The sequence below is a fragment of the Bicyclus anynana genome, chromosome 21 (assembly GCF_947172395.1).
Source record: "Bicyclus anynana chromosome 21, ilBicAnyn1.1, whole genome shotgun sequence".
Classification (NCBI taxonomy): domain Eukaryota; kingdom Metazoa; phylum Arthropoda; class Insecta; order Lepidoptera; family Nymphalidae; genus Bicyclus; species Bicyclus anynana.
This window is the reverse complement of record NC_069103.1, coordinates 12,927,830-12,952,632: the sequence shown is the minus strand read 5'-3', so window position 1 is coordinate 12,952,632 and position 24,803 is coordinate 12,927,830. Positions and strand designations below refer to the sequence as shown.

Here is a 24,803-nt window from a genome sequence, read left to right as displayed (position 1 = left end):
GATGACTAGGTTTGAATATATTGATTTTTATGATACATTCGGGTAAATAGGGTCAATGTTCACTAATTTATACATAAAAAGCAAAGGTTGTCTGGATATTTGCAAAATAAATGAGATTAAAAAATTTCAAAATCTATTAAAAATCTTTTATCGTAATTAGATGAAAATTCTTACAGTTTTAGCTTCCTTACATTAAATGTGACATTTTGTTAGAACGCCCACACAAATCTAACGATCATTACATTACCTACGACGTCATTAGTTCGTGCCATTTTGTATGGAGCGTTTTTCAAGGATCCGCGGCAGCGCCGCAAATCTGACCCTTTAAATCCCTGTAGCTCCGAAAGTAATGATCGCAGATACCCTGTTACTTTTACAAAATTGCTTTACTATTAGCATACTCTTAATTTATATACAATTTAAAAAACTGTCATAATCCCTATTTCTTCGTGCTCACCCTAGAATTAACCCTTGCCCACCCTAGGATTCTGGGCTACCGATATGGAATTCTTTTATAATATCATCCAGGCCCCGACCTAGGAAATAATCCTAGATACGCCAATGGTTAGTAGTCACTGCTGTTTCTCCAACAACTCTATTCTCTTGGTGATATCGTCTGCACTGAAAGTGTACTCTTGCGACTCTTGCTCGGAATCTGTATCCGTATTTTTGTTTCTCTGGAATGTTAAAAAAGATACTAATTAATAATTTTACAAACCTTTTGCTTGTAATTTTTTTTCTAAATATGAAATTTAAATCATTTCAACTCTTGATGATCGATATTTTTAGTAGAGGAATCCACAAATGAGTAGAGTAGAATAAAATAAGATTTTTCGGGAATTGCAGCTAGTTCATTGACCCTCCCCCCCCAACTAATTTTGATACAAAGCCTCCCCCTCTAAAGCACGCTACTCCACTGTACTATACCTATGTAGTAGTTAAGTGTGTATCATAACATCATACTATCATACTACCACTACTACTAACCACTAGATATACCTTCTCAGTATACCTCCTTATACAGCGTCCTTGGGGTCCCAAGGTGATGGAATCCCAAGGTGCGGCGTCGCCACCGCACCGGAAAGGGCAGTGTTAGTCGAGCCGCTGGATGCTGGTGGCTCGAGACCGTGGTGTTTGTAAGTCCATGCAAGAGGCCTATGTCCAGCAGTGGACGTCCATCGGCTGTTAATGATTAGATATCTTAGAATGACTTACCCAAAACATCGCATATTCTGGTGAAATGGACTGCAAATGGGCGATTTTGTCCTCCATATCCTTCAGTCGCTTGTATATGTCCGGCGCGACGGGCCCGGTGTTCAGGTACGACTCGATGGACAACACCCTCTCTGCGATGGATAGAGGCAGATTGTGGGAGTTCTCCTCTTTGATGTAAGGGTGACTCCTGGACACGGTCTGTGGACCCCACTCGTTGTACACCCTGCGGACTGAAATTGAAACGCACAACTTTGAAATTTAAAGTACGTAGGTACATAAGTTGAACAACACAATTATTTAATTAAGACTAAATATATAGGTACCTACTGACGACGGGAAGCGAGTCGCAGGGATTCGCTGGATGCAGGCGGCTCAGGATCGTGATGTTTGGAAGTCCCGACAAAAGGCCTATGTCCTGCAGTGGATGTCCATCGGCTGATATGATGATGATGATGATGATGATGATGATGATGATGATGATGATGATGATGATGATGATGATGACGATGATGACGATGATGGCGATGATGACGATGATGACGATGACGACGATGACGACGACGACGACGACGACGACGAGGTAAGTAGGGCCTCATAAGAAAGCTCAAGAGTCCCAAAGCGCGCGATAAAGCGAGCTATGCTAGGAGTACCTATCTCTGATGAATACAATGACTTTTTTTTTCTTTACAAGTTAGCCCTTGACTACAATCTCACCTGATGATAAGTGATGATGCAGTCTAAGATGGAAGCGAGCTACCTTGTTAGGAGGAGGATGAAAATCCACACTCCTTTTCGGTTTCTACACTACACGACATCGTACCGGAACGCTAAATCGCTTGGCGGTACGTCTTTGCCGGTAGGGTGGAAACTAGCCATGGCCGAAGCCTGCCACCAGCCAGACCTGGACCAATTAAGAAAATTAAGCCCTTACAATACCACAAACTTTACGCCTTTATAATATCAGTCATTCTATTTTCCGAGGACGTTTGGTTTTGGATATAGTAGTAGGGTGACAGCATAATAAAAGCATTATTAAATTAATTAATGATACAGGGCATGCGTGTGATAGCGAAATCCTTTTATACCAAAAAAGCAGCTCACAGTTGGCCCAATGCGGATTGGAAGACTTCACACACGCAGAGAATTAAGAAAATTCTCAGGTATGCAGGTTTTCGCACGATGTTTTCCTTCACCGTTTGAGACACGTGACATTTCATTTCTTTCTCGTAAAATGCACATAACTGAAATGACCCGGAGCGGATTCCAGCCTACGCCCTCCGAATTGAAAGCAGAGGTCATATCCACTGGGCTATCACGGCTTTGTAACAAATATGAATTAACTACAAGCGGATACCCGCGACTTCGTCCGCGTGTAATTCAGTATTTCCCAAATCCCGAGGGAACCGTGTATTTTTCCGGGATGAAAAGTAGCCTATGTGTTAATCCAGTCTAAAATCTATTTCCATTTAAAATTTCAGCCAAATTTCTTCATTAGTAGAGGCGTTAATAACAAACATCCATACAAACTTTCGCGTTTATAATATTAGCAGGAAGTAGGATTAAAATTTATTTCATAATTTATTAATAAGGTATTTTCAGGCCAAACCACACCCGTCTTTCGAAAATAGAATATCGCGTGCAAAGAAATATTAAACATCATGCGTCATTAGATAAGAATACATAATGTGCAATTAGTAACATGATTATATGTAACTAGCGGACGCCCGCAACTTCGACCGCGTAAATCAATGTAAACTTTCAACCCCTATTTCACCACTTTAGGGGTTGATATTTAAAAATTCTTGAATCACATTATATTTAGTATTTTTTTCATGATTTATGAATAAATATTTAAAACTGTAACTCAAATTGCAGGACTTTCCATACAATCTTTCAACCCCTATTTCATCTCTCTATATTGTTATTTTAGGGTCAAAAAGTACCATATGTTTCGCTACAAGGTCTCATTTACCATTATACCAAAATTCATCGTGATAGGTCCAGCCGTTTAGCTGTGAAAAGGTAACAGATAGACAGACTTACTCTCGCATTTTTAATGTTAGTTTATAAATGAAATAAAAAAATACATAACACGTAAGCAGGATTATAGCATGCCAACTGTAGTTAGGTATCCAAATAAGTTGCAAATATAATAAATTGATAAGTAAATGCAAATTTAAGTACTCGTACGTACATACCTGCTTAATATTTACTTGCCTACATGTTTTTAACAGCTCATTGGTTTTAGAAAGCAACTGAATAAATTTTTATATACAAATAAAACTTGTTAAACAACATTTACAAATAGGTATCTACTTATAATATCCTTTTTTTTCTCAAGAATATTTGTCTTTTTAAATATGACCAAAATACTGGTACGACGAGCCGTGAGAGCCGTGATAGTGGATGTGACCTCTGCCTCCGATTCCGGAGGGTGTGGGTTCGAATCCGGTCCGGGGCATGCACCTCCAACTTTTCAGTTGTGTTCATTTTAAGAAATTATATATCACGTGTCTCAAACGGTGAAAGAAAACAGCGCGAGGAAACTTGCACACCAGAGATTTTTTTTAATTCTTTGAGTGTGTGAAGTCTGCCAATCCGCATTGGGCCAGTGTGGTGGACTATTGGCCTAACCCCTCTCATTCTGAGAGGAGACTCGAGCTCAGCAGTGAGCCGAATATAGGTTGATAACGACTGGTACGACAATAGTCTAGCCAGCGGGGATCGAACCACGGCCCCTCGTTTGAGTTCGGCCCCTTTTCCGAAAAGCTATTGAGGGTACCTATTGGTCGCGCGTCCGCGGGAAATAGTAGATTGTCATACAAGGGGCTAAAAAGAGCCATTATATACGAGGTATTTTTTAGGGCACGAGCTGTAAGGCGAGGACCGCTAAATAGAAACCGAGTTTATAATGGGTTTAGCCCCGCATGTTGCACTATACTTTTCACTACGATGGCGAGAAAATAAAATTATTCAGTACAGTATTATGACAAAGAATGGACTATATTTGACTTTCGCCATAGATAATAAGGCAAATTATTTCATAAAAATTGTTACTTGATTGGCTGAATGCTGAAAAGCTAATTAAAAAAAAACACTACTTTCCACGTTAGTTGTTTCGACTTACTTTTCAAGTGACCCTTAGAATCACTTCGCTTAACGAACTGCGTTCTCACTCTAGCACACGTCTCCATATCTTCCGCCTCGTTCTCGCCTTTAGACGGAATGAAGTCGTGTATATTGCTTATATTCACTTGTTCCCTTTTTCTCTCAATGAAATTTTGTATTCTTTTGTCGAGTTCCTCACTCGAAACATTGATTTGTACTAGATTCTTATCTATGATTTCTGGTGTTGTGTCTTCCTTCGATATGCCTGGAAGTTTAGAAGGACGTTAAGGTGTGATTTGGCTCGAAGGACCAAAAAATACAAACAACTTGAACAACCTTATATATTTATTTATATCACAACAATATTTTCAAAATAAAATCAATTCATCTAAAAGCATATAACATATATATGTACATAACTATATTATTATACTGATAAGCATCACTTAGAAGACAAAATTATAGTCAAGTTGAAAGTAAACAAAGGCGACATTTTTTGCTTTGAATGTTCTAACATAATAAAATTATGCATATTAAGTTAAGAGTTACTAAATCCACGTAAACACTACCCAAAGAACTATTCTCAGAAAAACAACATTGGTGATAGTTCCAACATTTGTGATTTAGGTACTATTTTTAAAGTGTTTTTTTTAATGAAAGCGTTTATCTCCTTTTACTTACTAACCAACTGTTATCACTAAGTATTGCATTATGCTTTGCATTGCCCTGGTGCGTATAAATTTACTATAGCTAATATGTTATACATTTTATTATATAAAAAATTACTATCATCACAAATTACAACAGACAAAAATATTCAAAAACTCACTATTCCAGTACCTACTGACCTAATAAAAAAATATATAGTGCATAAGAAAAGCAGTGCATAAGTAAAGCGACTATCTAACTAGTAAAATTAATATAATAAAATAACAAATCTAACCAACAACCGATTTTCTATAAAATGCTAAAACAAATAACAATGTAGATTCTAATACTCCACCTAAAACTAAAACAGGTCCATTTTAGTTGACTAATATCATCTAAGTATAAACACTTATACTAAAATAGGCAAGAATTAGTGTAGCAGGGTTTTCTCTTTAAATAATTGTTATGGTAAATGGGATGAATGACAATCAATGCTTGAAGATGTAACTTTGATTGTTTTTAACAGTTTTAATTAACAAAATAATTGTGTTTTAATTTTATATAGCCGTAGTTGAATTGTCAATTGGTATTTAATATTTTAAAGAGGTAAAGTTTGTGGTGTAGGGGGGTAATCTCTGGATCCACTGAATCGATTTTGATAATTTTCATACTAGTAGAAACTTGGAAAGTCACGTTGTTTTAAGTGTCATATGCTATATTTTATAACCGTATTCTCCCAGGAACGCGAACTATACAGGTGAAACAGCAGCGCGTCGACTATAGTCTGGCAAACTCGTTGATAACACTTCCACGATATGCGGGCGACAGGGGGAAAGACTGCGCGGGTGTAAATCGTGCGTGCGTGGAAGTGACGTGCATCAGTCGTTGGTTTTTCATTCATCGCTACACGCCCCCCGACCCGCGTGTAGCATCGGGAGAGTTACGAACAAAGTTGCCAAGCTATAGTTATTAATGTTAGTTTTGTAGCGGTACTTGAGTTGTTGTTTTTTAAAAGGGTTAATAACTTCGTGAAATAAAAAACAGTAAAAGTAAGAAAGCATCAAGTTTCGCTCCAGATACAGATGAGGTCACTGACTTAAGTGATAAAAATTTTAATGTACTAGTAAGTGTTAATGACCGAAATTCTTTATCAAATTGTGAGATGCAATAAACTGAAACTGTCTTCATGTAATTGACTGTCATTGTTTCATTATCAGCCCAGTTTAAGGGTCTAGCGGACACCCGCGACTTCGTCCGCTTGGAATTCAGTTTTTCACAAATCCCGCGGGAACCATGGATTTTTTCGGGCCTTATGTGTTAATCCAGAGTAATTGACTTCATTGTTTCATTCAGTTTAAGGGTCTAGTGTTTCCTCGTTATTGTATTAATTGTTTAGTAAATAAAAAATTGTGAACCGAATATGGGTATATTCGGTTCACTGTGGAGCACGAGTCTCTTTTCAGAATGAGAGTGGTTAGGCTAATAGTCCACCATGCTGACCGAATGCGGATTGGCAGACTTCACACACGTAAAGAATTAAAACACTTCTCAGGTATGCAGGTTTTCTCACAATGTTTTAATTCCGGACCGGATTCGAACCTGACCTCTGCCTTCCGAATCGAAGGCAGAGGTCATATCCACGGGCTATCACTATTGTTGTTATCAAAGCCGTGACAACATAATGACACTTACAAATAACGTAGCTTTCTAGTGGTAAAAAAAAATCAAAATCGGTTATAAAGATCCATAGACTACCTACAATACCACAAACTTTACCTCTTAATATAAGTATACAGATGGGGCACGAAAACGCCATAATAAAGCTTAGGCAGGGATAGTTTTAGAATACAGTTACCTACTAAAAAGTCATTAACGCACCTAATTTGTTTTTTTTTAAGGAGCATGATAGCGAGATGCCTATTCATTGATTACAAAACTATTGATAAGCAATACTTTAAACACTATTCCATAAATAGGTGAAATCATGACAGTTTATATCACTTCTATTGCTTTTTATTTTAACCGACAATCAAAAAGGAGGTTTTATGTATGGCATGTATTTAACTACTCGAAAAAGCTACCAGTTGTCTATGCTCACGAACTTAAGCCTCCCGCCCACACGGCACATTTCCATTGCAAGCTCTACATTTATTGGAATACGCATATTGTCTATGCTTTTACTAGCTAACCAGCTTAACATAAGCCTTCCTATTACACAATCTCTATTAACTGCAAGCTCTACATTTATTGGACCAGCCATATTATTATTCTAAATGACCAGCTTAACTTGAACCTTCTCATTACAAAAAATCACTCAACTGCAAGCTCTACTTAAGAAAAACATTTACTGTCTATCCTCTAACCGACCGTTATAAATTAAACCTTCCCATTACAGGATCCCTTCCCATTGCAAGATCTACTTTTACTGGACCACGCACATTCGTTGTTCTCCTTCCACACAGGTTCCTGGTCTTCGTAGACCTCCTTCTTCCATATCGGCACGCTCGCCTTGAGCTGGTCGATGCAGTAGGAGACGGCTTCTAGCGAGTCTACTCTGTGGGGACTGCTCACTGCTATCACAACCGACGCTTCTTTCACAGGGACGCAGCCTAACCTGTAGAAAATAACAAAAAAGAACTTCTAAAATGATTAATTGCTTAATTATAATCCTATTAAAATCATAAATGTGAAACTTTATATATTTAATAATTACAACAAAATACAATCCTACTAATATTATAAACGCGAAAGTTTGTATGGATGTTTGGATGTTTGTTACTCTTTAACGCCGCTACTACTGAAGCGATTTGGCTGCAATTTGGAATGGAAATAGATTTTACTCTGGATTGACACATAGGCTACTTTTTATCCCGAAAAAATCCATGGTTTCCCGAAATTTGCGAAAACTGATGATTTTGATGATATGAATGTTTGTTACTTTGTCACGCCTCGGCTACTGAACCGAATTAGCTGAAATTTGGTATTAAGATATATTATAGCCTGGATTAACACATAGGCTACTTTTTATCCCGGAAAAATCCCGAGGGATTTGTGAAAAACTAAATTCCACGCGGACGAAGTCGCGGGCGTCCGCTAGTTTACAATATACATACTAATATTTTACCCCCACATTCATAAACAAGCATTAAGATTTTTAAACCTCAATTTTATTCAAAATATAGTGGACGTAATTACTACTCTTTAAAGTTTACTTTACTTTGAAAAAAATTGATATTGAAATACTAATCCATGTTTATAAATGAGACCGATAAAGAGGAAAGACTTGGTTGTTTGTTTGTTAAAATGGAATAGTCTCTGAAGATAATAGACTGATTTGAAAAAATCCTCCACAATTAGAATCGAGAGAGCCGTGATAGCCCAGTGGATATGACCTCTGCCTCCGATTCCGGAGGGTGTGGGCTCGAATCCGGTCCGGGGCATGCACCTCCAACTTTTAAGTTGTATGCATTTTATGAAATTAAATGTCACGTGTCTCAAATGGTGAAGGAAAACATCGTGAGGAAACCTGCATACCAGAGAATTTTCTTAATTCTCTGCGTGTGTGAAGTCTGCCAATCCGCATTGGGTCAGCGTCAGGCTCAGCAGTGAGCCGAATATGGGTTGATAACGATTATCCCTAATGAACATAGGCTATATTTTATCCCCGTATTACCAAGGGAATGTGAAGTACCCGGATAAATTCACGGGTCGCCTGCTACTTTGTTTTGGATATTGCACAAGAATACTCTTACGAATATAATGCGACATTCGGATGCATGTATGATCGGATTTATAGGAGTAGGACACCCTGTATATTCATGCTCATATGTAGTTACATAACATTACATTGGCGATGGCTATTGTCATGAGTAATTGGATACCGCATTGCACACTGTTTTCCTATTCTATACCTCACGCTCAGTGCCTGCAATTGGACCTATAGTTAAAATAATTGCTGAGGAATCAGGACCTCATCACCTACAAATTAAGCATTAGCCAACGCTCCGCGGTTCCACCCGCGTAGTTTCCGTTCCCGTGAGAATAAAGCCTATGACACTCACAAATAACGTGACTGTGGACGTGGTAAAATATTTTTTAAAATAAATCGGTCAGTAAATCCAGAGATTACAATACCACGAACTGTATCTCTTTATAATCTATACTAATATTATAAAGCTGAAGAGTTTGTTTGTTTGTTTGGTTGAACGCGCTAATCTCAGGAACTTGTCTTGATATATAGCCCATTTATCGAGAAAGGCTATAGGCTATACATATATTATCCCCTTATTCCTACGGGAACGGGAACCACGCGGGTGAAACCGCGCATCGTCAGCTAGTATTAGTATAGAGTAGGTATAGATTAGATAGGTTTTACTTTTTTTTCTTTTGACTACAATCTCACTTGATGGTAAACGATGATGCAATCGAAAATAAAATCAGGCTAACTTGTTAGGACGAGGATGAAATCCACACCCCTTTCGGTTTCTACACGACATCGTACCGGAACACTAAATCGCCTGACAGCGTCTCGGCGGCGGTAGTGTGGTAACTAGCCATGGCCGAAGCCTCCCACCAGGGATATCTCCTACAAAAGGAGAGATACCCCAGTAGTGAGCCTTTAAAATACGATGATGATGTTTTAAAATTATAATTTCGAAAATTACATTTGAAGAAGACTTCATTTCAATTCATTTTATTACAGCTGCTATGTTAAAAAAAACATTATTTGCTATAAAAACCGAACATATCTTTTTTATTTGTTCACGCAACACAATACCACACCGTACGATAAAAGAAAACGACCTTGTTTTGATATGATGCAAATGTCGGCCACTTAATGTAAAGCATATGAACAAACAACATTACGCCGAATAGCAATCTTACAGTTTGTCATCGATAACATACGCATTTCTATATTCTTTACAAGTTAGCCCTTGATGGTAAGTGATGATGCATGCAATTTTAGATGGAAGCGGGCTAACTTGTCAGGAGTAAGATAATAGAAAACTACACTCCTATCGGTCGGTTTCTACACGACATCGTACCGGGACGCTAAATCGCTTGGCGGTACGTCTTTGTCGGTAGGGTGGTAACTAGCCACGGCCGAAGCTTCCCACCAGCCAGACCTGGACCAATTAACAAAACCTCAATCGGGGATCGAACCCAGGACCTCCGTCTTGTAAATCCACTCCGCATACCATTGCGCCACAGAGGCCGTGGGGTGCGCGGTACGGGTACCGGGTTCCTTGGGCCGGTGGGCATTCCTCTTTATGAAAAAAAAAACATTTTGTGGAGTGTTAAGGCGTGTCCGACTGTCACTAGCAAGCACAAATCGATTCTTATTCTTTTAGCTATTATTATAGCGATTCTTATAACACAATTATTGGAGAGATGACATTAGATTTTTTTAAGACATGGCTAATATTATTTTTTAAATGAAGTGATTTGACCTCGGACATTAATTTTGAGTAAAGCGCGTCAACATTAAAGTATGACCTAACTGTATGATTGCTTTACTGTGATGATACAAAATGTATTGCCTTATTATCAAGATTGATATACACTATTCTATAAATATATTATAGCTAAAACTATTGATTCATAAACAACAGGCCAAACTATTTGTTATTTGTTCAGAAATAAACAAACAAGTTTTTTATCTTTAAAATTTATTAAATTAACAACTTTAATTATCTCTTTAATTAATGGAACATTACATACAACCCAAATGTGTTTTATAATTATATCTTCATGATTTCACATTGCATTAAATATTTATATGTATTTAATTAGGTTGGTTAAATAATATTTAACTTGAAAAATGCAGAACGTGCCTACAAATTTTTAACCTGTTTCACCTCTCCTAATGATATTTTCGCGACAGAATATAGCTTTTTCTACTACAAGGACTATATCAAAATGTATCCTAAATCGGTTCAACGATTTGTGAAACCGTGCGCCATAGTCAATGGTATTTTGTTCTAGAGATGGGGCACTAACGCATCAAAACTGAAGCGGACAAATGTGGAAAATTTACCTAATTTCATTTATTCGCTTATTAAACAACAAACGTTATTTAAACAAATAATACCTAAATATCGACTACAACGTCGAGTTGTTTGTCCAGGAAGTGTAAAAACTATATATATTTATCTATATATAGTTTTTACACTTCCTAGACACACAACTTGTAATGAAATTAAAAACAATATTGTGCATGTGTAATTCGGATCGCTTTTTGATTTTGTAGGGACGTAACCTATCTATAGTATGAAATGATCATTGGCCGTAGTCACGCCTCGTATTGATAATTATTAAACTAGCCGACGCCCGTGACTTTTCTGCGGAAGTACTGACGGCCACGGGTCATCACTTCATCATAAATGCCCGTGTAGCTATTTGAGTATCATTTTGTTCCGGAATTATTTTAAAACTGTGTTTTAAAATTTGCAGCTAGTCAATATCTCTTAAGATATTCATTAACTGCATATGTTGTTAAAGGCAATTTTGTACAAAATTAAATTGTGACTAATATTTTACTTATTTAGATAAAGATTATTATAATGTTTATAAAAACACTATCGCCAATATTGCATTATTTTAGAACATATTTTAATAACTGTAAAAAATATTATATTGATTTATTCTTAAAAGATAGACATACGTACGTACAGATTTTTGAACTTTTTAAAGGATAACAATAATTACGTCATGCATAATTTTTGCGCAACTTCTACTGATTAGACTGTACGCAACAAAATTTATTTTCCCTACGTTTACGTATTTTGGTCGTAGTATAATGTAGCATGTGACTCATAAATAACGCGGCTTTCTATTAGTATAAGAATTTTAAAAATGGGTTTAGCAGATCCAGAGATCCCCTACGACACTACAAACTTTACCTATTTGTCATAACATAGAATAAATAAAAAGCCTCAATAGCTAAATGGTAAAGTGGTCGGACTCATCACCGAGGGGTGGTGGTTCGATCCCTGCCCTGTTGGTCTATTGTCGTATCCATTCCTAATACAGTCTTTAACAACTAGTTAGTTGGAGGGGAATGGTAATATTGGTCATATTTAAAAAATATGGCAAATATTAAAAAAAAAAAAAAGAATAGATAGCAAAAGCAATGATGTGGATACCTGTGGTACATTGCAATGCTATGCACAGCGGGCCACTTGTCTCTGACGTCATCACAGATGCTCTGCATGGCCTTCAGCGCCATAGAGTCATATGCCTCGTATTCCAATCGCACCACCTGTGTACACCATTTACAATTGATTAATATGCCAATATATTACATTGTTTGATTTGTAATAATGTCTGTTATAACAGCATATAGTGCAGCCTGGCCTTGGCTAATTTAAAAAAAATAAAAATATTATAACATTTCCCCGAGTTGTATAGTTACCAACAAGCTTTACAAGCACAATTTTTTAAATGATGTTAGTCATTAGTTTTTAATAGTTTATTGTGTCATCAATACTCAAATATGAAAAAAAATACAGTAGTGATCAAAACTATAAATGTAGCTAGAGTGAATTACTTAAACAAGAACTTTTTTTTACATAAAGACAACAATTTATGTATGTGCGAAAATCGCAAAATGTTAGAAAGAAAAAATAAACTATTTGCCTACCAAATTTTATCAATATTTGTACAGTTGTTTTAAATATTTATTAAATTATATCCTTAAACACACACTTACAAACTTTCTCTTTTATTATATTAGTAGGATATCAAACTGCAGTAAAACCACTAAAATGTCTAAAACAACAAATTGCTGTCATACATAAAATGAAATGGTAAATAAAATATTTTAGAATCCATAAATAAATAATACCTTTTTGCCATCAAAACTGTCCCTGGTGGTTCCAACAAATACTGAAACTGCTCCACATCTGCTGTCCAGAACCAAGTCACTGACTTCTTCCACAGACAGTTTGTCTGTAATCAGCTTTAGGTGATCCATTGCTAAATCTAATTCTAAATAATTTCTTGACAACCCTATTACTAGACCATAGACAATTATTTTTAAATCCTTGAACTATTCCTTTGCCACTTTTCAGTAATATCACAGCCAACTAATTTTAATTAGTTTTTTCAGACCACAAACAACCTTTTATTTATCAAAATTAAGTTAACCACCACTCAATGGTGGTATCACAGCTAAATTATCACTTTCCCTTATTTCTATATCTCTATCATCAGACAAAACTTCCTCGTTTTTTGCCAATAATATATTATTTTTAATTGATTCTAAATTGTATCTTTTTGTGATCAAATTCAGAAGTTGTTCATAAGAAAGTTTTGTTGGCAGATTAATGATGGTCTCTCTTACACCAGCCAGTTCTCTAGATTGAGCAAAAAAAAATAATTTTACAGGAACCCCATGCTCAATTTCCATGTTCTGTCCTGAAAGAAAAATATTCAAATATAAATTCTTAGTGTTTAGAATCAAATGAAAATAGTAAATATAAATGATAATAGTACAAGCATACAAATGTAATATATTTATAAGCAATGAGTTATACATGAATTAAGCTAGGGTTGCCTTCTCCATGTTGCAATGTTTTTTTTTTAATATACATGTAGTGTTGTATTATTTAATTCACATAACTTCTCAAAATGGCTGAATTTATTTATATTCATGTAATTTTTAGTTTCTGCACAATACTTGGAGATTAATATATAAAGATGCATAAATAGCACTATGGCTATAGTGTAGGTATTTTGAAAGTCATACACAAAATCTCACAAATAATTACAAAAAGCATGTAACTTGTGATTATTTGAAGACTGTAGCTAAGATCTACATGAAGGCCCTGGAGGTCTAATAAAATGCTTTTACTGAACTTTTTTTAAAAAATTAGTATAAATCATATACAAATTTTAAGACCATTACAAACCCATATTTTTTTTTCCTTTTTTTACTTCCAAACAATTTGTATGTGCCCTAGGGCCCTAGCTGTTTAAAAGATACTTGTGGAAAATAAAATATATTTATATTTTAACAAAACTGGAATATTGGCAACCCTAACATATAATTTGAAAGCATCAAAATATAATTTAAAAGGTTAGGTCAAGGACAGATTAATCTTAAAAATATACAACTTTAAATTGCTAAAACAAACATTTGTTAGCAAAAAATCAAACTTACATTCACAACAATTAATAAAAATGATGTCAGTGAGTCGTTTCAAAACTCGTTTTCATGAAAAAACAACCTTAACACACAACATCCGTGCAGAAATGAAAGAGGCTAACTGCTCAAATGCAAGTATATGTAACCATCTATATAGTACTTTTAATTGTATAGTAAATTGACTTTGACATTACTTGAATGTTATAATAAGCCCACCAATCAAAAGTATGTAAAGGCGTGTACACATTGTTTTTGTTTATGTTTAATATACTTACTCAATTAATGCATTATTATAAGTAATTATTATGATGAGTTGTTTTATTATATTTTCTCTGTTCTCAGTCGAGAAATGTTTAATACCTACCTATATAAAATAGACTAAAAGCAAAACAAAGAAAGAATGCACTTTGCCAATATAATCTTGGTACTGTGCCATAATTAATTATGTAGATCTGGTATAGAGATGTATTTAGGTATTCCGTTATAAATGTTTGATACTTTGTTATATATGACTTAAGTATATAAATTGTATTGTAAATTTCTTACTGTGATTTCTTGGTATACATCCATGGTCCATGAAGATACAGGTAAATAATTTGATACGAAAATATATAATTGTTCAGAATTACTTAACTTTTAACACAAATGTATTTAAAACCCTGTAAAATAAATAATATAATAACGCCATACCATACCATTTTAAATCGATGTATTCAAACCAGAGTTTTCAAAACACTAAAATAAAAAGAAAACGTAAAATTTATTTGTTTTGATTGAAAATTTTTGAAACATAACCTTAAAATTAGACATTTGACATTTGTTTATTTTACGGCCCCGGATACTAATCTTTTAAGGCCTAAGGAATACAGTCAATGTTCTTGATTAATGATGCTACGGCTTGCTCTCCGAGTGCTTCATTTATTTAAAAAGCACCTTGCATTTTGTGCTTTTTATTTTAAATACTAACTAATATTTTTGCCTTCAAATAATTAAGTTGGATATGAGTTGGATCGTGTAAAAAATATTTAAATGAGCATAGAGTATTCAATGCTGCCTAGGCTCTTTGGCATGCTTTTATGTTGGCCACAGACTACTAACCGCAAGTGACGGCATATGGTTGACAATTGACATTGACGCTGGTGACAGTTAAAAAAATTCAAACGGTTTTTTAAATTGGTAACCGGCGGCTGTGTTCGAACTTCGATCGGATTCGGGCGCATTTTCTTTTTGGCAAGATTCCTTCGGGCGCGCGTTACATAAAACGAACGGCGCATACGCAGTGCAGTAAAAGTTTAAAAATAGATTTTCACAGTGAGTTGCGTGTTCAGACATTTTTGTTTTCATATGACATACATACCGCGTCGCATCACTTGTCGAGTTTGCATTTTAGAAATCTAAGTGAAACTGTGAACTGAAATCAGATACTGTAAACATTGGACTGATTTTTTGTTGTGCGGTTTGTTTTAAAAATTTGTTATGTTTATTTTAGTGTGTGCAGTGTAAACAGTGAAACAAAATGGCTCAAGTCGAGCCTATGGACGTGGATAGCTTAGCGAGTGACTTCGATGACAAAGAGAACTCTTTACAGAACAGTAATGTGTTAAAATCCCCCAGTACAGAGAAAGGGTATGAAGAACTTGATGCGACAGAGTACAGCATCAAACTGAGGTACTCAATCACACCCACCAACTCGCCAATGTCGATGAGTTACACCGCCAGAAGCGATTCAGGTCCTAACAGTTTGAATAGCAACGTTGATAATTTGACCCGGTCGTTGAACTCAACAATAACAAAGACTGATGTACTAAAGACACCAAAGTTGCCTCTTCAAGCTTTGTCTACCAGTCTGTACACAAACGACAAATCATGTGATAAAGAAGGTAATTATAGCTTTTGGTATTTTCATATATTTCTATCTGACAACCTCTCTAGTACAGTTGGCAGTACTACCGCAGTATGTAGTAGTAAGTGCTACGTCGATTCTCTTTCTACAATCACAAACGCTTTGAAACTAGAAAAATGTATGGGAATGACATTAGCTATATACAGGTAATGTGATCAAGGTCTGTCATTCCCATACATTTTTCTAGTTTGCAAAGCGTTTGTGATCGTAGAAAGAATCAACGAGCTACTTGGCTACAGGGGTTCTCAAGAGAGAGGTCTTGAGTTCAAATCTCAGCACAACATCAGATAAAGATTTCATATTTTCTTCATTGGTACAGGTTGTCTACCAGGTATCACCAAGAGTTTTAAGCATTCTGGTGAAATACAGCATAGAAATGGACAAAGTTATGGGTAGAATAACATTGTACTTCTTACCAGTACACTCGCTACCACCTTAAACTGCATTGTCATTTAACATCAGGCGAAGTCAAAGGCTAACTTGTGATTGAAATAAAAATATCTTTCTTAAGTCTGTCCCACACAACCTACTTTTTACCTCAGTATTCTTAATTAAAGTACCACAGTGTACAGCAATTATTGGGATATGAGATAATAGCCAGTACTTTAGGCTATGAAGAGCAGATAACATGTGTGTCATAAATAAGTTACCATGCAGGTCTTACATAAAGAGAAATAGGCAAAATGTCTATTTCTAAACTAGACAAAATGTCTATACCTAGGTGGTGGAGTTGTCCCAGTCCCCATGTCTTTCATCCCAACTCAACCCCTGAATATCTTAGAAAATTTAACATGCATAAAGTTTTAATTTAAAAAATGCTTATAGATATTTTCTTTAGTTTTTGGGCATTGCAGATTTCCCCATCCTTTCCTGCCCCTCAATGCAATTTTTTTTTGTTTTCAATCTGTCAAAAAAAAATCTATCAGCTGCTACTGCACTATTAACTGTTTTTTTGATAGAGAATGTTTTAAACTAAAGGTTGCTTGAATTTCAGTAGAATTCATAGACATTGTAGAAGCACCCCCAGGGGATCAATTAGCCGTTCAGTGTAAAATTTAACCTCCATTTGTTTGAGAATTTGACACTCAGCAGTTGAATGATCCCCTGGGGGTGCCCCCAGAATGTCTGAATTCCACTGTAATTAAGTTATTCCAACTAACTCTGCATTTTGTGGATTATTTGGGTTTGGTTTACACAACTCTTCACAGTTTATCACTTTAACCACTGGTGTGACCAGGTGTAATTAACTAACTACTAAACTAACTAAATAAATGAGAAAAAATACATGTTAGCTATAAAAAAAAAGTATTGGAAAATATTAGTGCTTTATTATGTTTATTTATTGTGTCCTAATGAGTAAATATTGTTTTAGGTGACATTACTGTGACAATCAGTGGAACCAATAATGATGACAACCTGTCACTACCCAGTACATCGTCCTCAGCTGTTCAAACTCCGGAAGCAACAACACCAACTAAAGAGATTCCTAAAGAAGAGGGGTCTCCAATAATGAGAGGCCTAAAAAGTGTTTTTAATATGTTCAGGTCATCACACAGCCCAATACCACCATCAGATGAGGATATGAACCATAAAAATGTATTCAATGAAACTTTGGAAAATAATGAGGAACTATCAATTTCAAAACTCCCTGACTGTACTCCAACAAAAGATGGTCAACTAAACAGTGTATTAGCCTCTACACCAATTTCAAACAGCTTAATTAAAGAGTCACGAGATAAATCAAAAAGGAGCAGTCCATTAAAAGATAGTGTTGTTTTTAATGATGATTTAGAAAGGCAATTACAATGGCAAGATGAAACAGAAGTATTTTTCAAAAATGAAAAAATACCTATACACTTGTTATTTCCAGCAGGTCAATCTAATGTTGATGCAAATTTAAAATTATCTGTGCAGAATAATAATATTAATAATTTGAACACAACAGTGGAGTATATGGAAGTTTCTAATGCTGATGTCTCTGATAAATCAGTTAATGAAAATAAAATAAAGAATGACTTTGAGAACAAAACTGCTAATAATGAGATGAGTGTTGTAGAATCTGACAATGAGTTTTTAGACTGTGAAACAACTTATACACAGAATAGATCCTACATCTTAGAAACAGTACAGGAGTGCAGTAAACCTACTCCTGTAGTTTTTAGAACTGATAATATACCACATGAAACATGTCTTGAAGATTACATTGAACCAATCAAGCTTAACAATAAAGAAATAACTCAATCACCATTACCATTTGAGGAGTTAAACAAAACTTTACCTGTTGAATTAGAAATAGACAGCTTACCATCTGAAGATGCCCTTTCAAGTGCCCTTGATAGTCTGCCTGGAAGCTCTACAATTGAGCCAACTAGTGATTCTCTTCCACCTTTGGCTGACAGCAATAGCAATTTATGCAAGGAAGATAGAACTAATGATACAGTTTCTCAGTTGAACATAAAGGAAATTAACAACATTGATGATATTAATAATGGTAATATAATTAAAAGTGCATCTGCAAATAATATATTACTAGAATCAGAGAAAGTAAATGAAACTATGCCGGAAGTCATTGAAATAAATTTTGATAATGATGATAAATCTACCGCTATCACTAAAAAAAGTCAACCGCAAATACAACAGTCTGTAGATGTTAACAAAACGTTACAAATTAATATGAACAACTATGATATTGATCTCGAATTTGAAAATAAATCGCCAAATGACTATAAAGATGAACTGTTTTCTGATATTGAAACAAATTCAAACAATCTACCTATCAATGATATGATTATGAAAGCAAATGAAAATTTCGATACTGATGATGGTAATACGACTCGGTTGTTATTTAATATAGATTCTATTTTGTTACATCAAGTTAATTCCAATTGTGATACAGATTTTATTTCAAATTATACTGAAAACACAACAGAATATTTACATTCAAATGTTTTAGATACTAGTGAAAACCATTCCATAAGTGAAACGAAAGGATTTGATGATACTGTTGTTATTGCAGTAAATGAAGCAATAGATAACATGACAAAGTCAACTAAAATTATTGAGTCAGTAAACAGAGAAGTAGCTGATAAAAATGTTAGTCCAGCTATTAATAATACTGTAAATACTACAAATATTAATGAAATTTTAGTTACTGAAGACCAGTTATCACAAAATATAGTTGTTAACAATAACTCGGATTTTGAAAGTAATTTGCACGAGAATTTTGATAGTACAATATCCTTTGATATAAAACATAAAATATCTGAAAATGTTTGTTCTTTAGATGTAAATACTGTAGAAGATGTTAAAACTGTTGAAATAAATCCATTAAGTTTATTGAATAATTGTAATAGTTTATGTAATGAATATTCTCAAGATATAACTATGGACAGCTTAGAACCTAATGTAAATATAATTAATGACCAGTCGCCTTTTGAAATAAATAAAACAGACATCAATGCTGAGATAGATAATAATTATTGTTGTGCAAGTGAAACTAAGGAAGATTTACATACTGTTCCTCTTCCTTTAGATATTCCGCTTCCATGTGACGACAATAATGTAAAAGAGGAACATTATGAGTCTTTGAACTGTACAGAAGCTGCAGAACAAACGATAATTTTGGACTCACCCCAAATACAACACGAATTCGTGCCAAATATTTCATTCAATGAAGAACAAGACAAAATGCAAATGCAATGTGATATTGACATAATTGATAAATGTAGTACTATCATTCCAGAAATGTGTGACCCATTATCAACTAATCTAACAACATCTTCAAAAGAGTTAAATATGAATACTGAATCAAAACAAATAAACGATAAATTAAACACAATTACTAATTCCGAAAATAATACTCAGTGTGACTTAAATGTTGATATTAGACCAAAAGCATCATCACTCCCAGATGTTGTAAATATTATAAACAATGCTGAGGGAACTGATCTATTCACTACACATCAAATTAAAACTGATATTGTTACTGACACCCTTTGTTTTGAAGATAATGTCACATCTAATGTTATTGATGAAGAAATCGTGCTCTCTGCAAATAATAGTCCATATGTATCAGTAACAGAATTAAATTTGAATTTAACTTCTAATGTAGTAATCGAAGAAAATAATTCTCCTCCCATTTCTCCAAAATGTACCAGTAAAGGATATAACATCAACTTCGATGATATCGAAGATCCATTTGCTACTAAGACAAATATAAGAATGTCTCCCACCCTTGAAGATGGATTATCGAAACCATTTACACCAGTAAAAATCAAACAGATGAATGAAACAAATCTCCAGAGAAAACAGCAAAGTAAACAGCCTGAGCGAAACAAATCAGATTTTAATAAAAAGCGTTTTAATAAATCTATAGATAGAATGAAGATTATTAACAACAGTAAGACTAAGAGTAATATTGAAAAGGTACATGGAGATCAAATTAAGGAAGGTCAAATGGAAAATGTCCAGGATAAAAATAGCACATCTATTAAAAATGACATACTTTGTTGTGATAATATTGAAGAGTCACAAAATAAATCAGAAGTCAACAAATGTAATGAAACCATTACTTTTACTGTAGAAAATGTGATTGATGACAACCAAAAATCAAGGAACGTTTTTAATATTCCAGAAATAGATGATATAAAATTTAATCCTTTTGCGACTAAAACAAGAATTTGTATAACGCCACCACCTGCTTTAGAACTTAAAGACCCTTCAATTACTCATAATGATATTGAAATGACAACAGAATACAAAACCAAGGACCAAGTAAATACTACTGTATGTATTGAAGATGGTACTAAAAATGAATTCAAGATTTCGTCGAACACTATCAACACTACTTCATCATCAATAAATACTGATAAAGATGCGACTGTTCGAGAAGTTAATACGGAAGATGAAGATACTGTGGAAGGACCATTTTTCGAAGCTGAGGAATCGATTGATCCAGACAAAGTTCCAGACATACTTGAAATTGAAAAAGATTCAACGCAATTTGAAGACTTACCTGTTACTATACACACTGATGATATAGAAGAAAAGGGTGAACTCTTCATTGATGCTGAAGCGTTCGAATTTTTACTTAATCAAAATAAAAGCAATGTTGTAGCAGACAGTGGCAAAGAAAGTCTTTTTCTTAAATTTGATCCACTATTCGCTAAAAGAGTATCATCTGATGGCGTTCTTGCAGCTTTGAGTTCAATCCAGAAAAGACAAAGTACACCAAAAAAAATGACAAGAGCACCAAATTTCCCACGAGAAGAAGCAACTGTTTCTACGGCGGGTCCTTCCAACATGTCTTCTACACCTGACCAGAATAATATCGAAATAGCAGGCACTATATCTAAACCAATGATGGTAGTAAATCCTGCCATAGCTAAGCAACCAGTTGCAACTCCAAGAATATCTCTCACTCCTAAAACGAATAGGCAATCCTTGAATTTTACATCACCCGCTATGGTTGTCATTGATAGGCTTCTATCTCTGAGTGGTAATACATCATTGCTTGATGATAACATATCTACTGATGCTGCGAATGTAAATCATGATGCTAATGTTGTCCTTGTTCAAATGAGAGAACTTTTAGCTGAGAAAGAATTATATGTTCATAGTTTAAAATCTGAAAGTAAAGAATTAAAGGACAGATTAAATACATTACAGACACAAGTAAAAAGTTTGGAAAACGAAGGTGAGGAAAGACGAAAGAAAGTTAACGACCTAAATGAGAGGTTATCCGAGAAGACAAAAATCAACAAAAGTATGGCTGTTGTAGTAGAGGAATACGAAAGAACGATAGCTAGTTTGATCGCTGAAATGGAGCAAGAAAAGAAGAGAAATGCGGAGGAGAGAATAAAGCTAATCAATGAGAGAGATGAACAAACTGTCCATCTTACCAGTATGGAGTGTTCCTTCAGTGATTTACACAGTAAATATGAAAAATGTAAGCAAATTGTAGTGAGCATGAAAGCAAACGAAGAAGCTTACAAGAAATCATTCAAAGAATTCGACGAGAACTACCTCAAAATGCAAAAGAACTATGATCTATTAAAGCAGCACGCAACATCAAAACTGAACCATGCTAATCAAGAATTGGAAAAAATGAATAAATCACATGAGGCTGAAGTTCTGAAAATGTCTGCTATGATAAAACGCAAAGAATTACATATCACATCACTAGAAGAATCTCTTGCACAGAAAAATAAGGCTATTGAAGAATTAACCGCGATTTGTGACGAACTTATCAATAAAGTTGGATGAAATAAATTGTGGGCAAATATTGGGATATCAATTAATACATAACCTTGTGCACTTATCAATTGATAAATTGCATTAAGTTTGAAGGCCTAATACCAAATCTCCAAAAATCCAAAATGAATATCCCAAACAGCAACAAAGAAAACATATTAGCATTGATCTCCTATTAAAATGTAACAATCAGCGACCATAAAATGTCCCCACTAAATGAGTGCCAAACACAACTTCTTGGCACTCAATTCAAGTAGTCGCATTTGCAAATTCAACCTTAAACTCAATTCTTAATTTGGTTTGAATTTGGAATTTGCTCTGAATTTGGGATTTTATTGAATATTGAACTATATTTAAAGGCCTTTAGGTATAACTTTCTTTACCAACTATTGGCCAGTTTTTAAGTCAAATTTTCTACATGATTGTGCGTCCTTTTTTATTATTACAAGAGGTCAATGGCTGCTGGTCATTATACAACTATGACTTTCATTACTTTTTAAAACTTTTTTTTGAATATTAAGAACTTATTACATTACATTGACCATTTAAAATGACCTAAAAAGTTTTCACTGTGACAATAATTACTAATATTTCTCTTTTTATTTACAAAATGCATTATGCTGGACATAATACACATTTTATGACTAAGATATGTAATGACTTAAATAAAGTGTTTCCATTTTATTTTTATTATTCTAGCATGATACTTGCCATTTTTTCACAAAACTGGAGAACATAACACATTAATTATATATTTTTTTAAGAATATCATACAAATATGTTTAGTGTACAATATTTTATTGGTTTTACTAGAAGCACGAACTTTAGATCTGCCATTTGTAATTTTTTACTTGGTGCTTCAACTCATAGACGCACTGTTTGTGTCTCTCAACCTTAGACCATTAAAAAGAAAGGACCTGCCTCGTAAACCGTTACCCCTCTGTAAAAGATCAAGAATCAATGATCTAACGCGTATATAAAAACTGTTGCTACAGAATCGATGTTTCATTGTTGTAATCGTTTTCGTCGTGTAAAGAACTCCGTAAAAATGCAGGTTTGTGTTATCTAAGGTTTGTGTAGTGTCTATGAATTGCAAAATGTGACCATGAATTAACTAAAATTATTGATGAGCCAAAGGCCAGGTAAAAATAGTCTACATTGTAGTTTAGATTAAGAATTTTGTTTGCTAGATGTTAAAAAGTTTTTGTATCATATTTTTGGATCTATATTAAATTGTGTATATCAAAAACCATATTTTTATAAATATTTAAATTAAAAGTGAGTATAAACCTATTATTTACTTTAATTATTATTTTTACAAGTGTTAAGATTTAATAATGGTCTAAGATCAGGCATTAGAAATATATACCCTCATCTCTTAATCATTAGTGATAATAAATAAATTATAGATAGTTTTCATAGTGACACATTGCAAATAGGTCGCCTAGTTAAATTGCGACCAGACACGTTTTTCAAACCAAAATTTAGGAAACCATGGACTAGATTAAAGGCAACTTAATACAGTTAAATTAAGTATAAAATAAGCTTTAATTTTACATATTAGGCGACTAAATAAATGACGAGGGTATTTATATAACATTAATTAACTGTTTATATCTGGCAACCTCACAGTTGCACTGTGAAAGCAGGCAACCTTTACGTTTTCAAGTCGTTTGGGTAGATTCCTTTAACTGGTGTACTATTTTTATTAATTAAGCTAGGAGGAAAGTAGATTATATACATTTAATAAAAAAATAATCATTAATTGCGCACGGGCTCAATTTAACAAGGCAACCTATTTGCAATGTGTCATTGTGAATATTTTATATCAACAGATGAGGGTAGGTATATATTCCTTATGCCGGATCTCTTACTATAGTCTGGCAAGTTTGTTGATGACAGTCCCATGATATGCGGGCGACGGGGGGAAAGCTGCGCGGGTGTAAAATTGTGCGAGCGGGGATGTGAGGTGCATCAGTCGTGGGTTTTTCATTCATCGCTACAAGCCCCCGGGCCCGCGCGGTCCATCGGGTGTGTTACGAACGAAGTTGCTAAGCTGTATAAGACTTTAAAAAATAATTAAACATACAATAAAAGTTACATATTTTGGTAAAATGCAAATTATAGTGCAAATACTAAATAGGTCTATATTTTTGTGTTGTGTGATTTATCTAGTACCTACACCTACTTATAGAGGGTCCAATATTACTTTCAAGTTTCAAACTTTTTCTGAAATATTTAGTGTGAGATTAATTTAGCATACATTACTTTAGTTTGTTTTATTTTACTTTACTCAAAATGTCGGACCTTAACTAAGTACTTACTTACAGTACCTACGATAGAAATCCCACTCGATTCAAATCAGATATGTGTTAGAAATTTACACGTGTATTTTAATTCCTGTATTGTTGTAATAAATAACTTGACTTAACAATTTTTTTATTCATTTCAAAGTTTACAGCGGGCATTGTTCGATAACTGTTTTGGATTTTCCCCTCCTTTAACCTACACCAAACAGTATAAAAGCAT

At 34.4% G+C, this 24,803-nt stretch overlaps 2 protein-coding genes across 3 annotated transcripts; one reads left to right on the top strand and one right to left on the bottom strand.

The window, feature by feature from the left end:
• Positions 1–120: 120 nt before the first annotated feature.
• On the bottom strand, positions 121–13,179 carry LOC112054438 (molybdopterin synthase catalytic subunit). The gene is made up of 6 exons (XM_024094232.2): positions 12,818–13,179; positions 12,117–12,232; positions 7,410–7,585; positions 4,343–4,588; positions 1,216–1,445; positions 121–677 (listed from the first exon to the last, which is right to left on the bottom strand). Exons 1-6 carry the CDS (start codon positions 12,944–12,946, stop codon positions 573–575), a joined length of 1,002 nt encoding a protein of 333 aa, XP_023950000.2. The 5' UTR covers positions 12,947–13,179; the 3' UTR covers positions 121–572.
• A 1,512-nt stretch (positions 13,180–14,691) lies between these two features.
• Positions 14,692–24,708, top strand: LOC112054416 (homeobox-like protein HDP1). 2 transcript variants are annotated; one of them, XM_024094207.2, is made up of 3 exons: positions 14,692–14,706; positions 15,609–15,999; positions 17,395–24,708. In XM_024094207.2, the coding sequence occupies exons 2-3, from the start codon at positions 15,636–15,638 to the stop codon at positions 22,284–22,286; spliced, it is 5,256 nt and encodes a 1,751-aa protein (XP_023949975.2). In that variant the 5' UTR covers positions 14,692–14,706; positions 15,609–15,635; the 3' UTR covers positions 22,287–24,708. The 2 variants fall into 2 exon arrangements, with proteins under 2 accessions (XP_023949975.2, XP_023949966.2); XM_024094198.2 differs by lacking the exon at positions 14,692–14,706 and adding an exon at positions 15,279–15,430.
• The last annotated feature ends 95 nt before the right edge of the window (positions 24,709–24,803 follow it).